The sequence below is a fragment of the Colobus angolensis genome, unplaced genomic scaffold, assembly GCF_000951035.1.
Source record: "Colobus angolensis palliatus isolate OR3802 unplaced genomic scaffold, Cang.pa_1.0 Scaffold180, whole genome shotgun sequence".
NCBI classification, from domain to species: Eukaryota; Metazoa; Chordata; class Mammalia; order Primates; family Cercopithecidae; genus Colobus; species Colobus angolensis.
This window is the reverse complement of record NW_012114933.1, coordinates 5,049,904-5,065,435: the sequence shown is the minus strand read 5'-3', so window position 1 is coordinate 5,065,435 and position 15,532 is coordinate 5,049,904. Positions and strand designations below refer to the sequence as shown.

The window sequence follows — 15,532 nt, the reverse complement described above, 5'->3', positions numbered from 1 at the left end:
CAGGCACCCACCACCACACCCGGCTAATTTTTGTATTTTTTAGTAGAGACGGGGTTTCACTGTGTTAGCCAGGATTGTCTTGATCTCCTCACCTCATGATACGCCTGCCTTGGCCTCCCAAAATGCTAGGATTACAGGTGTGAGCCACCACACCAGGCCGTCACAGTGTCCTTCTTTTGGAAAAGAAGGACCGTGGAAAAAAGTTCTCTCTAGTTTTAGTTCCAGCACCAGGGGTCCTACTTCTGGGTAAACAATTTATTTTCATTTCCTGGACACTGTAATTCATATAATTGATTGTGTTGCTCTTTCTTGCATTGGCCAAAGCATACAGTCAAATGTGAATCCTTCTAGCAAATGTATAGAAAGAAACTTGTGGCACTATCAGTACCATGTGACTACTCCAGCCTTCATCTTCTCTTTCTTACTCTCATTTCCCCATTGTCCCAATACTTTCATCAATTTGTTTTTAATTCTGCCTTTTGTTTTGTTGCAGGCATTTTTGTACATTGCTTTAAGTTCTTTCTAGAACAAAATATGACATATATAAATAAAAAAATACTGTCCAAACATTTGTATAAGCTGCTTGCTTGAATTGGGATGTTTATATTTATGATTTATATTTAAAATATACAAACTCATAGAAGCTTAGAGTAGAATCAGGTTGCCAGAGGATGGGAGTGGTGGGGAATAGGGAGGTGCTATTCAACTGGCATGAAGTTTCATTTATAGGAGATGAAGCAGTTCTAGAGATCTGCACTGTAAGATCATGCCTATAGTTAACAATAATGTATCGCACCCTTAAACATTTGTTGAAAGGGCCTATCTCATGTTTAATGTTATCACAACAATGAAAACAACCCAACAACTTAGGATGATCCAGCAGAAGTCACACCTGGTTGAAGGTGGTACCATTACTGTTTTGTTCAGTGACCTTATTGCCCTTTGGGGAGTGTGGGTGGAATGGGGGTAGATATTACTTCATGTGATAAAAGACAAACCGAGAGTCTTCTAGATTTTATTTAGAATAAAACCAGCATGGTAGAAATACATCAGTGATACAAGAGAAAAAGAACTTGATTCCTTAATAAAATGACTTACAAATATAAAAATGGACCCCATCTTGTGTTCTGCTTTACTTACATCCAACTCTAACCTGTGAGCATATTAGGAAAAAAGAAGCAAGTGCATCCAAGAAAATCATTTGTAACTTAATTTGTATGAGGTGGGGCAAGGTTGCTTTTGATCCAAGTCTGGTATTTCTTGGTTAACAGGGTGTAGATTCCAGGCTTTTTGGCAACACCACATTCATGACCTCCAGAGACTATGGCATGGAAGACACCTTTACAGATCAAGGGGCCCCCTGAATCACCCTGGAAAGAAGAAAAAGGGCAAATACGTGGTGAGAAGCTGTTGGGTTTTTTTTTTTTTTTTTTTTTTTCACCAACTTTTAATTGTTCAAAGGAGTATTTTCTGGGTCATTGCTTTCTTTATGTCCTGGAGAGGGTCTGACACTGCCTCTTACTCGTTATAGGTTCTCTATATGCCTGTCTCTGTCTAGGACTATGTTTCTGCCTACTTGCTTCTCTGTTTATGTCTCTAACTGTGCCTCTGCCTCTGCCTCTGTCTCGGTGTACATGTTTATGTCTCTGTTTTGTCCCTATCTATGTCTACTTTCCTCTGGGAATCAATGACTATTGACTATTTATTAAATAATGGATAAGGTTTTAAATAATCCACTGACATAAAATAATCTTTTAAAGTTGTATATTTCATTTTGAGAGTAGCAGAAAAGAGCAATGTATTGTAGTAAATGTCTTGATGGCAGGAATTATATGTTCTCTGTTACTTATTTATTTTTTTGCATCCTCACATGGTTGGACATAGTGCTATGTATATGTACCATACTTAGTAAATACTTAGTGAATGAAATGATTTTTGAAGATTCACTCTAACAGCAAAACATGTAACTAAATCCTATCAAGTGAAGGGAAAGAGCTATAGAGAGGATGGCATGGTCTTTTAATGAAGAGCTGGCTTCTTTGAAGACCAGCCTTTCTCTTTGCTAATGTTCACATTGCAAACTGCAGTGCCTTGTACTTTGGTCAACCATGATAACAGATGTTTAGGAGGGTGATGGTCTTGGGTACTGCAGATGCAAAAGACATTTGAAGTCATCATATCCTCTCCCCCAATAATACTTAATATAGTATGAAATGAATACTATATTCTAATTTTTTAAAAAATTAGTAATTCATTTGTACTATATATATTAGTGTAGTTCATATAAACATGAACACCTATTTTTTTTTCTTTACCATCTCAATAAACAAAAGATTTTGAAAAATATAATGACTCTTGTTCCTTTTTTTCTTTTAAGACAGGATCTCATTTTGTCACACAGGCTGGAATGCAGTGGCAAGATCTCGGCTCACTTCAGCCTCAACCTCCTGGGCTCAGGTGATCCTCCCACCTCAGCCTCCTGAGTAGGTGGGACTACAGGCGTATGCCACCATGCCTGGCTAATTTTTGTATTTTTTGTAGAGACAGGTTTTCACCATGTTTCCCAGGCTGGTCTCGAAATCCTGAGTTCAAGAGATCCACCCACCTTGGCCTCCCAAAGTGCTGGGATTACAGGTGTGAGCCACTGTGCCCGGCCTTTTGTTTCTTTTTGTTAGTCAGCAATATGGTCTGAATGTTTGATTCCTCCGAATTCATATGTCGCAATCCTCACTCCCAAGGTGAGGGTATTAGGAGGTGGGGCCTTTGGGAGGTGATTAGGTCATGGAGGTGAAGGCTTCATAAATGAGATTAGTTTCCTTATTAAAGAGGCCTAAGAGAGACCCCTCACCCCATCTACCATGTGAGATTAGAGTGAAAAGAAGCCGTTTATGAACCAGAAAGTAGGCCCTCCCTGACACCAAATGTGCTGGTGCCTTGATCTTGATCTTGAACAGAATAAAGTTCTGTTATTTATAAGCCACCGAGTTTATGGTATTTGTGGTGGCAGCCCAAACAGACGAAGACAGTCAGTCAACATTACTTATGAAACACATACTGTATATTTGAGCTTTTTGCATTTGAGTCTTATAAGACCTCCTTATTGATTAATCTGCAAGGTGATTCTTTAAATAAGTTATCTTCTAATCGCCACTAGTGACTTCAGGGTTTAGACTTTCTAAGGAGGATAACACCTCTCATAGGAAGCCTGTAAAAGTTGTCAGATATAGTCTATCATCCTGATTAACAAACATTTACTGGGTGCTTATGAAGCAATGGGGAAGTTTTTACAATCCATTCACATTGGTAGATGAAAAAGAATAGAGATTGCTGTGCAGGAATGGAGAGAAAGTGTTTAGAATTGTGGTTTTGTATTCTCTATGCCCCTCCCTCCTCCTCAGTGTCAGTGAGCAATAGAAGTTTGGCTACTGTACAGCGCTCCGAGATGCGTGTTTAAAAGAGAGATTCTTACCTTACAGGAATCCTTCTGGCCTTTGGCATCTCCTGCACAGACCATGTCTTTGGTGATAAAAGGGTCGCGATTGTAGTAACTTTGGCTGTTGCAAAGTTTTCGACTTAGGACAGTAACAGTGACTTCTCGCAGGGTATCAGAAGGTCTTAAGAAATCTGGGTCGGTGGCTCCCCAGCCAGTAACCTCGCATTTGGTTCCAGATCTAAGAGAGGTTTTGGATCTTATGTGGAGCAGCTTGACATGTTTATTGAGTTTTGCGGCTGTTTGAAGCTGACAGATTGAAAAAAGATTGAATTATTTCTTTCCCAGTAGTATTCTGATGCTAGCCTGTGCGTTGTATGTGTGGTCTCCGTCTTAGGCGGGCGTCCCTGTTCTGGAATCTACTTTGGTGGTGGCCTGCAGCTGCATTTGTGGTTGTTGCTTTTCTGACCATGCTCTCTACTCCCCAAGGAGCTCACTGAGGCTTGGGAAGGGAGCTTATAGAGAGCAGGAATTTTGTCCAGTCTCGAGCAAACTGGCTTTTGCCCTGCATTGGATGGTTTTATGTGGAGTAACATCCATAGGTCACGACTTTGAGGGCTGGGCTGCTTCCTGCTGGATAGGACCCTTGAGTATGGTCTAGACCAAGTTTGGACTAGACTAAGTGTGGTCTAGACTAAGTTGTAACTCACTGCTGAGCCCCTGAAGTCACTTGGTTGGCTCTATTGTATAAACAACTGTTGTATTTTTTACTTGCTAATGAGAAAAGCATTTGGGAGAAAAGCTTTCAGTGTGGATCCTTGGGCTTTGTAAGATGTTCCCCTCCTACATATGTGAGTATCAGAGTTGCTTTTCCTTGTATAAACGCAGCCCTGATACATTTGTGATAAATTCTTGTTTCTTTCAAGGCAGTATATGGAATAACATGGGCCCTTATAAAATATATCATAATCACCTCACACATGGGGAGGGTGCTAACAAAATACTTTTGTGTAGGTGATTAACTAATTGAGCCATCCTGTATAAAAATGTTGACAAAATAGAAGGAAGGCAATGCTGCTACCTACCTTAACCAGCATGATATCATTAGATTGAGGATGTGATGTGAATCTTGAGAATGGTATAAATTTTTTAATCTCCAATGTTTGTTTGGAGGCCTCATTGTTTGAGAGAGAGTGTGCGCCTAAAACCACAGTGGGAGACTGGCCTTTGGTAAACCTAAAAAAAGCAAAGAGAATGAAAGCAGCAGAATGATTCCCAAATCCCCCAGTGGGGAGTGGTGATGGTGGAGAGGGTTATATACATAGAGAAACAAAGGCTATCTCCAAGGTAACCTGCTTAAGATTGGGTGGAGTGACAAAGGTCTTAGTGGACCCCAGCATGAATTGATATTAAAGGCCAAATGACTTGCCCTTAATCCCACCCCAAACCAATTCCCTGGAATTGCAAAAGAATACCAGAACTTGTATCCAACTGGGGAAGGAAAAGGAGTGAAATCGTATTTGACTTAGATCAAGTTTAAAACAAAATTGTGTTCATTTATGTAAAAATAAAGGAAATTATATTTCATGAGTTTGTAGTTTGAGATTTACACCAACTACCATTAAAATTTTTTTATTGTGGTAAAATATACATAACAAAATTTACCATTTTAACTATTCTTAAATGTACAGTTTGGTGGTATGAAGGACATGTATATTGTTGTTCATCCACCACTATCATCTCCAGAACCCCAGAACGTTTTTGTCTTCCCAACATTAGGTGTTTTAATAATTAAGGTAACCAGATGCAGTGGCTCATGCCTGTAATCCCAGCCACTGGGGAGACTGAGGTGGGAGGATCATTTGAGGCCAGGAGTTTGAGAGCAGCCTGGGCAACATAGTGAGACCCCCATCTCTAAAAAAAAATTAAGGGGCACAGTGGTGCATACTAGGCATGGTGGTGCATGCCTATAGTCCCAGCTGTTTGAGAGGCTGAAGCAGGAGGGATTGCCTGAACCCAGGAGCTGGAGGCTGAAGTGTCACAGCCTGCGTGACAGAACAAGGCCCCATCTCTTAAAAACAAACAAACAAACAAACACCACGAAGACCCTCACCCTACACTTGCTCACCCACATGCCTAGACCTAATCTCAGGTCAATGTGGGTAAGTAAGGCCCATTACATGGCAGTCAGATATGTCCATTTGTCCTGTCCCCTCAATTAGAACAAAGATTTGGACAAGAAAGGAAAACTGTCCCCAAGGGAAGAAAATAGTGCTAATTTGAAATGAAGATACTTTAAGGTTAGTAGTCATTCCATCAGGGAGATTTATAGGGTACGAACTGGTGAGTCAGGTGAAGAAATAGATTTGTTTTTTGGCTTTTTTTTAACTTTTTCTTTTTGAGACGGAGTCTTGTTCTGTTACCCAGGCTGGAGTTCAGTGGCGCGATCTCGGCTCACAGCAATCTCTGCCTCCCTGATCAAGCAATTCTCCTGCTTCAGCCTCCCAAGAGGCTGGGACTACAGGTGTGTGCCACCACGCCTGGCTAATTTTTGTAGTTTTAGTAAAGACAGGGTTTCACCATGTTGGCCAGGATGGTCTTGATCTCCTGACCTCAGGTGATCTACTGGCCTCAGCCTCCCAAAGTGCTGGGATTACACGTGTGAGTCTCCGTGCTCGGCCAGGTTTGTTTTTTAAATCTCTGGTCATACACAGTTCTGGTACCAGTGTTTCAACAGTGCCACAATTGCTCAGATTTACTCTTTGTTGGATAAAATTACATTTGCAGCAGTGATAAAGTAGAAATAATTTTGAGAGATTTTGGCAGTACCCTAGAGCCATTTGTATACTACAGATATATTCCAATACAGTGTCTGTCTTTATGAAGCCCACCTCAGATCTTTTAATTGTATTTGTTTATGTGTAACTATTTCTTTGGTACTTGAAAAAGCTACCAAAGTAGATTGCAGTAAAAACACACATACTCATGCATACAGGTTAATAAAGATTAATAAAAGTTACAAAGAGCACAGAAACATACAGAAAAAGGAAGACATGATTGTTTCAGATTTGGAAAATGAGCAAATGCCTGTGGTGGAGTGGGTTTGCTCATGGCAGAGCTGTGACCGCCTGGAATGACCACTTTTTGGTTTGTACCAAAAGAGGTTATTTTTATTTATTTTGGGAATTCCAGCTCTATTTGTTGAAAAGTTTGCCTATTGCAAAATCAGGATGGGGTGGAAATTTCTCATAGGATGTGGACTGGATTTCCTAGGATTGATTTGAATTCAAATTCAACATACCCACTAAACCCAAAGCTTTGTAGGAGAAGGGTGACATACAAATCTTCAGGATGAATGCTCTAACAGAAAGGTGGGCACGTGCCTAAACGACTCACACAAAGAAGGCTGTGAGGTACAAATGAGAGGTATGGAAGGTGGATTTTCACTAAGGGAGGGGTGTTGAAAAAATGTCTGGGATTTTTTCATCTTTTACTAATTTCCTCGGCAAGTTATTGCCTTTGAAATGTTTTGGTTATTTTTGTGTCCACTGGTATGTGTTAAGACCAAAAACAACCCAAGCAGACCATTATTCCTTCTGAACTTTCAATTTCTAGATATCCTTCAACTGTAATCTGTGCTACTGAGGTCAAGTTTTCTGCCCACGGGATACCTGGAATTACTTGAGTTCTAGGATCCCACCTCCTTAGCTAAACTGAAGTCTGAATTCACACAAAGGAGAAGTGATAATACCAGTGTTTTTCAGTTGCACAACACAGTGTTTCCCCAAGTGCAGTCTTCAGACTTGCTTCAGAATCACCTGGAGGTATTGGCTTAAAATGTGGTTTCCTGAGTCCCACCCTGAACTTTCCTGGAAGAGAATCATATACAGAGCAGAACTACAGTGGGGCTTATAGTAGGTCTGCTGAAGACACCTGTAAACATTGTCTCAACTGAGCCTAACAACAACCTTTCTCAGGGTTGGTAAAGCTGACGGGCTGTGTATTCATTACCAGTAAAATATTGTTCTCTGACTGGTCCAAGGTGACACACCTCATAAATAGGGGAATCAGGATCCAAATTTGGCTTTTGGTGACTCCCAGTCCAGTGCTCTTTCCTCAATCCCTCTTTGAACCCCGTGCCAACCCCCTTGAAGCCTCTTCTTTTCTCTGCCAGCCTGCCTGGACGCTCAGCAGTGTTTCTGCTTAGACCCACCCCTTGAGGTCTGGCAGCAAAGGCAGGGTCCCTATGTCTTGGAGATTTCTCTTGCCTAAGAGAGAGGGAGAAAAGCTTGGCTGTCAGACAGGGAGGTCTTCCCAGTCTTATCTCGTCAACATCAGATTAGTTCCTTTGTTATTACCATGGAAGGCACAGATAATTGTATACTAGTACTCAATAACATCTATTAAGTTCTTTGTGTTCTGTGTTAAGCATTTTACAAAGCTTCCCTCATTTAAACCTCACAACAGCGTGGTGAGATAGGTATTATAACAATCCCCATTTTATAGACGAAGAAATTGAGGTTCAGGTAAGTGAATAAACTTGAGGACCTTTGCCTCCAGGAGGCAAATCCAGGCAGGATTAAAGCTCATTTGGCTTGAATCTAGAGCCTGAACATTGAACCATTTTGTTCCAGGAGCCTTGAGCATTTGAGATGGAGTGAGGCTGTGTGGAAGGGGCTGTGGAAGGTTCCATCTAACACCTTGCTAGGCAGGTTGGGGCAGGGGGAAGTGCTCTGTGAGGGGGGCCTGGGAGAGAGTCAGGAGAACAAGGTACAACAGCTGGTGACAGTTTTGCTTCTGGTAAGTTAAAATGCTGAAAATAAGTTTGTACAGGACATTTTAATCAATTTCCTCTTATATTTGACATGGCAACTAATAAACGGCCCAGGATACTGAGGGAGGAGCTGTGTGGATGGCTGGTGAGAAGGGATCACTCCCAGGTTTGACCTTCTTCACAATTTTACTGAGAGAGAGGCTTGGGGGCAAACTATTCCCACAGGATACTGGGGAGTACATTTGTGGGAAGCCACCATTGAGCTATTTCGTAAATATTTTGAATTTCATAAAGCTTAATATTTTTCCAACCACCGATCTGCCTACTTTTTACACCCAAGTGTCCTGTAGAGGAAATGTGTTCTACATATTTTGGAGTTCTTTATACCCCAGCCATTTAAAATGATATTTAGCAATAGTTTGTCTTAAGAAAAAAAAAAAAAAAACCAACCTCTAAGACCTCTCTCCAGTGTTTTTTTTATAATCTCTTTCCCCAGTTTGGGAATCCACTTCTTGTGACTTAAATCCACTTGACAAAATTTAAAATTCAACTTAGTAATATTATTTAACTTCCTATAACACTTTATGGCTAGTGAAGCACTTTTTCATACACCATGTTTCAGACCTAGTCAAAGAAAGAAAGAAAGAAAGAAAGAAAGAAAGATCTTTCAATGTATTTCTTTCTTTCCATCCAATGTTTGTTGAACATTTAAAAGTCAAGCTCATTGTCTGGGGGGGTTATAGACCATTTGAATGTGTATCATGAGCATATTTGAAGATGTGCATATTTTCATTAAATGAACATTTACTGGCAGTTCCCCACTCTGTCTCTCTCATCTCGCGGGGGCAAGTGCCCTGGAGAAGAGAGAAGTGATGGGGATGAGAGTGTGATTTCTATGAGGGCAAGAACCCCATGTGAATGAAGTAACCATATTAAATTGGAAATCAGTGGGTTGCTATTTAGAGATAGCAGAAGATCTCCCTGTCTGCAGGCTTCAGAACTTCAATTTGTGATCAAACAGTTCCATTTAAATGGGGCAATCAGACAAAACCCCCAAAGCATGGAAAAGCAAATCAATTGAGTTGTTCTGTTTAGACATAGACAATGCCTAGAGAGCAAACCGTGACAGCTAAGAGAGATCTTTAAGTGAAAGAAAAGGAGAAGGCTCCATTTCAGCTTATTAGGCAAGAAACATAAGGAAACATATACACAATCAAAAAACAAAACCAAAAACCCCAAGCAAACAAACAAAACAACAAATACCAAATTAGTTTTCTACTGGCATTTTTCATTCTAAGTATCCGAGGAAATAAATCTCTCATTATCTTTCTCTTTTTAGAAGTAACTTTTTTTTTTTCCACCTAGGAAAGTTGTAAGTGGTGAGTAGCTACTGTTAGGAGTAGCTACTGTTAGGAGTGGCAAAGTAGGCTTCTCATGCGTATAATACTAATGATAATAGCTGCAATTTTTTTGTGCTTACTAAATGTGCCAAGCATGCTAAAATACTTAACAGAGACAGATACTATTCTCAAACCCCACAAAGCAGATATGATATAATTATTACCCCTTTGTAAAATGGGGAAGCTGAGAGCACAGAGCAAGCTCTGGTTGTCTGATTTCCTCTTGAGCAGTGGATCTAACAAGGTCAAGAATACTGTTGCTTCAAGTATTACTGTTACTGTGTTCCCTGCATTATACAGAGGACTTGAATTTGTCTAACATCTTGCCTGGGAAAAGCAGCTCAGTTCTCTCTGAAAAGGAAAACCCAGGCCAGAAAGCATGGATGTGGAAGAAGGTAAGTAAACGCCACCAGTTGGGCAGTGACCACAGAAACTAACTGTAGATCAAATTCTCACTCAGGAGAGGTAAGCTTCTCTTGTAGCTATAATAAGTTGCAGAAACAACACATGCCTGGAAAAGTGTGGCGGACTCACCGATATTGGCAGTGGGCCGCTGTCAGCACCCACTGTGGATCAATCAGAACACCTCCACAAACGTGATGTCCGCCATACTGGATGGAGGCCATAAATGGCCTGGAGTGAGGTGACACTTCTTTCCCTCCAATAATTTCCATATTGAAACCTACAAAAGTAGACCAAAAGATTTCACACAAAAGATCTAAACAGACTGTTTCACGTAATTCTTCCAATAACAGGCACTGTATTATTTTCAAAGCTTAAAGAACAACAATAACCCTACCTAAAAGCTACAATAATTTTACTGATGAAAAATTTGTATAATAGATTACAGTTCAGAAAGATAGGAATGATTGTGAAAATAATTTTCATCTATAATATAACAATATGGTCAGTAGAAATTCATTTAAAGTTTACATGTAGATATAGGAGATACTTACACACAGGAGTCATACAAGCCCCAGCTATTAGGAAAAACAGAGAAAAGGAAGAAAACTTAGTCATTTTAAAGACTTAGATTTAAGAAGCCCAGATGAAATGCTTTGACTGTGTGATGAAGGAAGAAGATTCTGAAGACAGCGTTTTGTTCTTGCAAGTTTTGACTTTCTCACAAGTGCTCTAGGGGTAAGATTTTTTTCACACCTAGGTGTAAACGTTATGTATCAGTTTGGGGACTTTCAGGTCTGTGCTTTTAGCACTTTTTTGCTTTGTGTTGTTTTGAGACACAGTCTCCCTCTGTCACCCAGGCTGGAGGGAAGTGGCGTGATCTCGGCTCACTACAGGCTCTGCCTCCCGGGTTCACGCTATTCTCCTGCCTCAGCCTCCCGAGTAGATGGGACTACCTGTGCCCACCACCATGCCCGGCTAATTGCTTTTAGCACTTTTTTGGGAGAGGTATGTGGGCCATAAAGAACTCCTATCTGGAGATACCATCTGTAATATCTGTATCAGAGTACTTATGCTATAAATGAAATTTATACTATATATGTATATAATATTTATAAATGAAAAATATCCATGCCATAAGAATGTAATGAAGTTTCAGACAGAGTTCAAAGATGTCCATTGCTCTCAAGCAATACTTACTATTTTTCCTGGCACAAAATGGTGCCTATCGTATTTCATTCTTCTCTCTTTTTCATTTGGACATAGATATGGTTACTTCACAATGTGGCTTAGCTAAAGCCTGAGCACCATCCAGAGAAAGCCATATGTTTTGCAGCAAACATCCCTACTCAGGTCGTTTTTCTAAGTTTACCCAAATTTGGTTAAATTTTAGTTACATTTTTGTGAGATTTCATAATGTTATTAAAGGTGAGCATTGGCGACTGTTTTTGATTCAGAGTCTCTCTTTTACTCATTTTTAATTGAAAATGGCCATATGTTTTTCCAGGGACTTAATAATAATGTCTTTTAAAAATAAAGGACTGCATTTTCTACTTCTCCCCAGAACAGATGACAATGCATTGCCAGGCCTTCAATACAAAAGGTATTAGACTCAAGATTCTACAAGATTCTGTTTGTGCCAGACACTGATCAGCAGTGCAAATATAAAATGAATACAAATAGATCACGCACCAGAATGCCAACCACTTCCTAGAAATACTGATCAAAATTTGCGTTACATCAACAGATCTTTCTTTTAAGATGTATGCATTCTGTCTTCCATTCATTTTAGAAAGGAGAATTAAAATCCAGAGCTTTTATGCTCAGCAGATTGCAAGAGACTCCTGTCACATTGTTTTCTAGCACAGAAAGTAGGAATAATAATAAATAATATTATAATTATATATTATACATTATAACTTAATAGTATATAAGGAAAATACCTTAAGTTATTTCCAAAATTCTTTTTATGTGATCATTTATGGCTTCATTTCTATGTCTTTGAGGAAAGCAGGACAACTATTATATTTACATTACAATGGAAGAAATAAGTTCCAAGAGGCTAAGTAATTTGCCCAAGGCAACACAGCTTATGACCTAGACCAAATCACCTGCCTGACCTCCCTGTATGTTAACTTGTATGTGAATGAGTACCCTGCCAGAACACAGAATTTTATAAAAAGCGCCTGCTTCCCTTGTACAGGGATGTGGCAACAGCAAAGCCTTCTACATGTTAAACAGAATGAACAAAACCAACGCAGAGCAGTGACTTCCTGCCGGAGAGAGCAGAAGGTGAGATAAGGAGGAGCCAGGTTAAGAAAAGCCACAAGCTTAATAAACCAAACTTATTACTCCCACTCAAACGTCCTTGTGAATTTTCAAGTCATCTTTGTCACTGTTGATGTGCCTTGGACGGCTTTACTGTGTGCCATTGTTCCACACTGGAAGGCGGACAGGATGGCGTCTGTTCCCTGCTACATCCCAGCGATGCTGGGATCATAAGGAAGATGGTGTGTGACAGGTAGAAGTCATCTGAACTCTAAGGAAGAAATAAATTGTAAAGGACAAAACTTCGTGTGTGTGTGTGTGTGTGTGTGTGGTGGGGGAAATGGGAATGGTTACAAACATCTCTCAGCTGCTTATTTCTGAGGAGTAAGGACTAATGTCCACATAGCATTGTACAAATTACTGAATGTTTTTAGCTGTATTTCCAGGGAAGTGGTTGTCCTTAGTCTTGTTTTATGGATAAAGAAACTGAAATGCAGGGACTTGCTTGAGATTACCGAGCTAGTAGGTGGCCCTTAAGCACCTATGTGCTGGCTCCCAGCTCCATGTTCCTTTCAACCTGACTACATGCCTGCCTCTTTTGAGAAGTCCCTGGGGGCTTAGATGCTCTGAGAGACAAGTTGGCTGTGCAGAAGAGAAAAAGGGTTTAGCCATGTGCACTGCGTGCAGTTAGACATGGGTGAGATTTAGTTCAGTTGGGAAGGGTCTCATAACTCTTTCTTGTAGCTGACCTGGAAAATTCTGAGAATTATGTTGGTTAAGAGCAATGAGTTATTTGGTTTTGGCTTTAGACCGATTCGCCAGTTAATAGTATCATTTGTTATTATATTCAAGATCCTGGATTTGAGAACAGTGGGCTGTGTAACATGATGAGCTCGGCGATCTAATTTATTTCTGGGTGTTGGTTTTTATTCTGTTGAGTCTGCTGCAGGGAGGGCCGTGTTTGCTTTGGATGGCTTTACAGCAGCTGTACCGGACCGAGCAAGTGCAAGGCCGTGCTCAGAGCAGGGCTGGCCTTCACACGTCGTGGCCTTGTGGTTCTCCTTTGCTGTGTTTAGCTGTCTTTCTTGCTGCTCTTGCTGCTCTTAGAGATGTTGTTTCTGCCTCTCCTGTGTTTCAGGATACCTTTATAGAACAGCTGTTCCGCCGCTCCAAAGGCCTCGTGTGGTTCTACCCCTTGGACTGCCTTTCTTCAACAGCCCAGACAACTTCTCCGTCAGATTTATAAGCCACACCCCCTAGAGCCATGTCAATCAAAGCATGACCCGCAGACCTGTGCCAGTCTCCGAACCTGTTTCTTACTGATGTGGAGCAAGATGGGGACAGAAATTGAGAGCCAGAGTTTAGAAACTGTAACAGCTACTTAACATGTCACTGTATTAATTTATTTTATTAATGAAATATAGTTTGTCCAATATAATAAAAATTGGGTGTGTATTCTGTATGCCTTTGTTTTTTATTTAATTACGTTTTTTCTATTTATTTGTGTTGCATAAACGTATCAGTTCACAATGGGCTGAAACTGAAAACAAACAAATTAACAAACTAAAACTCCAAACATGCTGGTCTCTCCCACAGGTAGTTTGAGAAACACTGCTCTGTAGACATAAGTGCAAAGCAGATTTGTTTCAAGCCCTTCCCATTTATTCCCTTTTACATTCCTTTGAAAAATGTTCTCAACATCAAGGTTTCCCAGGCTGTCCAATCATCCCCAGCCCTTGGTACTTTACATCAGGATTTGGCAGAATTTCCCTGGGTCCCTCCCTTGTAGTCCACCATCCTCCCGGCCTTGACTTCTGTCCAGTAATGGCTTGGCTAATTTGGTAAATGAATCTACTAACACCCATAGTGAAACTATGGCAGCTTTGAAAATTGGGCTTGGGAAGGATATTGGGGTGCTGTATAATGATATTAAGTGCAAAGTTCTCAAGAAAATGTAAATCCCACCTCAGATTACAGTCATCCCTACCACGAGGTCCTTAAAATGAATGAGCTTAAGGGCAGTTGGCAAGGAAAGCAAAGTACCCCTCAACTCAGAGCTGGGGCTGTAACATGGGTTGGGGCACATGGAACACTGCCTTTTCCTAAGCACCTTAAATGTAAATACTTCAGAGGGCTGCTCTAGGGCCTCCCCTTGGTGGAATGATGGTGGTGGCAAAGGTAAGATTGAGGGAAATTTGTTTTGTCTTCCTCTACCTCAACTTTAAATCAGAATATATTTTGCATGTTAAATCTTCCTTTCATAAATATGAAGACACGTTTTCTAAACTGTCATTATTGAGTTAAATCACACAATATTATGGTAACTTCCTTTTCCTTTACTCCTCTCCAAATCAGCTATGAAGTGACTGGAATGGATGAGAATTGCGTTGAGTGCAGGATCCTGATATGTGGAGTAATCATAGGAAAATACCTTGAGGACTTGGCAAATAGGGATATCCCAGCACTGCTGGTGCTGTCTGCCTGGTCATACACTGTCCCTATCTCAACTTTGTCTCCAGGCCTTACTTTGCCCTTTTATGACTCCTCTTCTTTTTCTTTTCTTCTTTAGAGAAGCCTTTCATGTTCATTTCAACTGAGTTCAAATGTTATGGGCAGGATGAGGAAAGTCCCACATGGGGTGGTCCCTGTCATGTCGCTGGACTCAAAACAGATCACTTGCATTGTCTGCAATACTTGTCCTGAAAGATTTGCACATGTGGAAATTCTTTCAACAGTAATGACTACCAAAGGAAGGTTTTCAGCTCCAGGCTTGTGGGTACCCTGGCCTTGTACAGAGGAAGGTGAGGACTATATGAGACTACCATTGTTTTAGGGAGAAAACTGGGGTAAATATGTAGGCCAAGTTAAGGGAAAAATACCAGAGAAGGACCAGGTAATAAAGACCAGAGGAAAGGTGGAGGAAGGAAGGGAAGGGAAGGGAAGGGAAAGGAAGGGAAGGGAAGGGAAGGGAAAGGAAGGGAAGGGAAGGAAAGGGAAGGAAATAAAGAAATACTGTTGAATAAAGAAGGAAAAATGATCAATTGAGGATGGGAGGCCTTATAATGGAACACTTCCATTTATATTTGAACATCTCAGATACCGTACTGTGATACAGTGCTGTGCCCCAAAGGCAGATGTGTTATCATCATTATTATTATTTTTTAAAATTTCACCTATTTATTTTTGCTTTTTTTTAAAATTTTTATTTTTTTTTTTTTATTTTTGCTTTTTTTTAAAATTTTTATTATTATATTTTAA

At 40.3% G+C, this 15,532-nt stretch overlaps 1 protein-coding gene and 1 long non-coding RNA gene across 2 annotated transcripts; one reads left to right on the top strand and one right to left on the bottom strand.

Annotated features, from left to right (window-relative positions):
- Positions 1 to 999: 999 nt before the first annotated feature.
- GZMK (granzyme K (granzyme 3; tryptase II)) lies at positions 1,000 to 10,694 on the bottom strand. The gene is made up of 5 exons (XM_011939358.1): positions 10,561 to 10,694; positions 10,139 to 10,286; positions 4,516 to 4,666; positions 3,470 to 3,739; positions 1,000 to 1,370 (listed from the first exon to the last, which is right to left on the bottom strand). Exons 1-5 carry the CDS (start codon positions 10,622 to 10,624, stop codon positions 1,209 to 1,211), a joined length of 795 nt encoding a protein of 264 aa, XP_011794748.1. The 5' UTR covers positions 10,625 to 10,694; the 3' UTR covers positions 1,000 to 1,208.
- A 79-nt stretch (positions 10,695 to 10,773) lies between these two features.
- On the top strand, positions 10,774 to 13,636 carry LOC105509867. The gene is made up of 3 exons (XR_001001493.1): positions 10,774 to 11,014; positions 12,210 to 12,298; positions 13,413 to 13,636. It is a non-coding gene; the product is annotated as an uncharacterized LOC105509867 (long non-coding RNA).
- Positions 13,637 to 15,532: the final 1,896 nt, after the last annotated feature.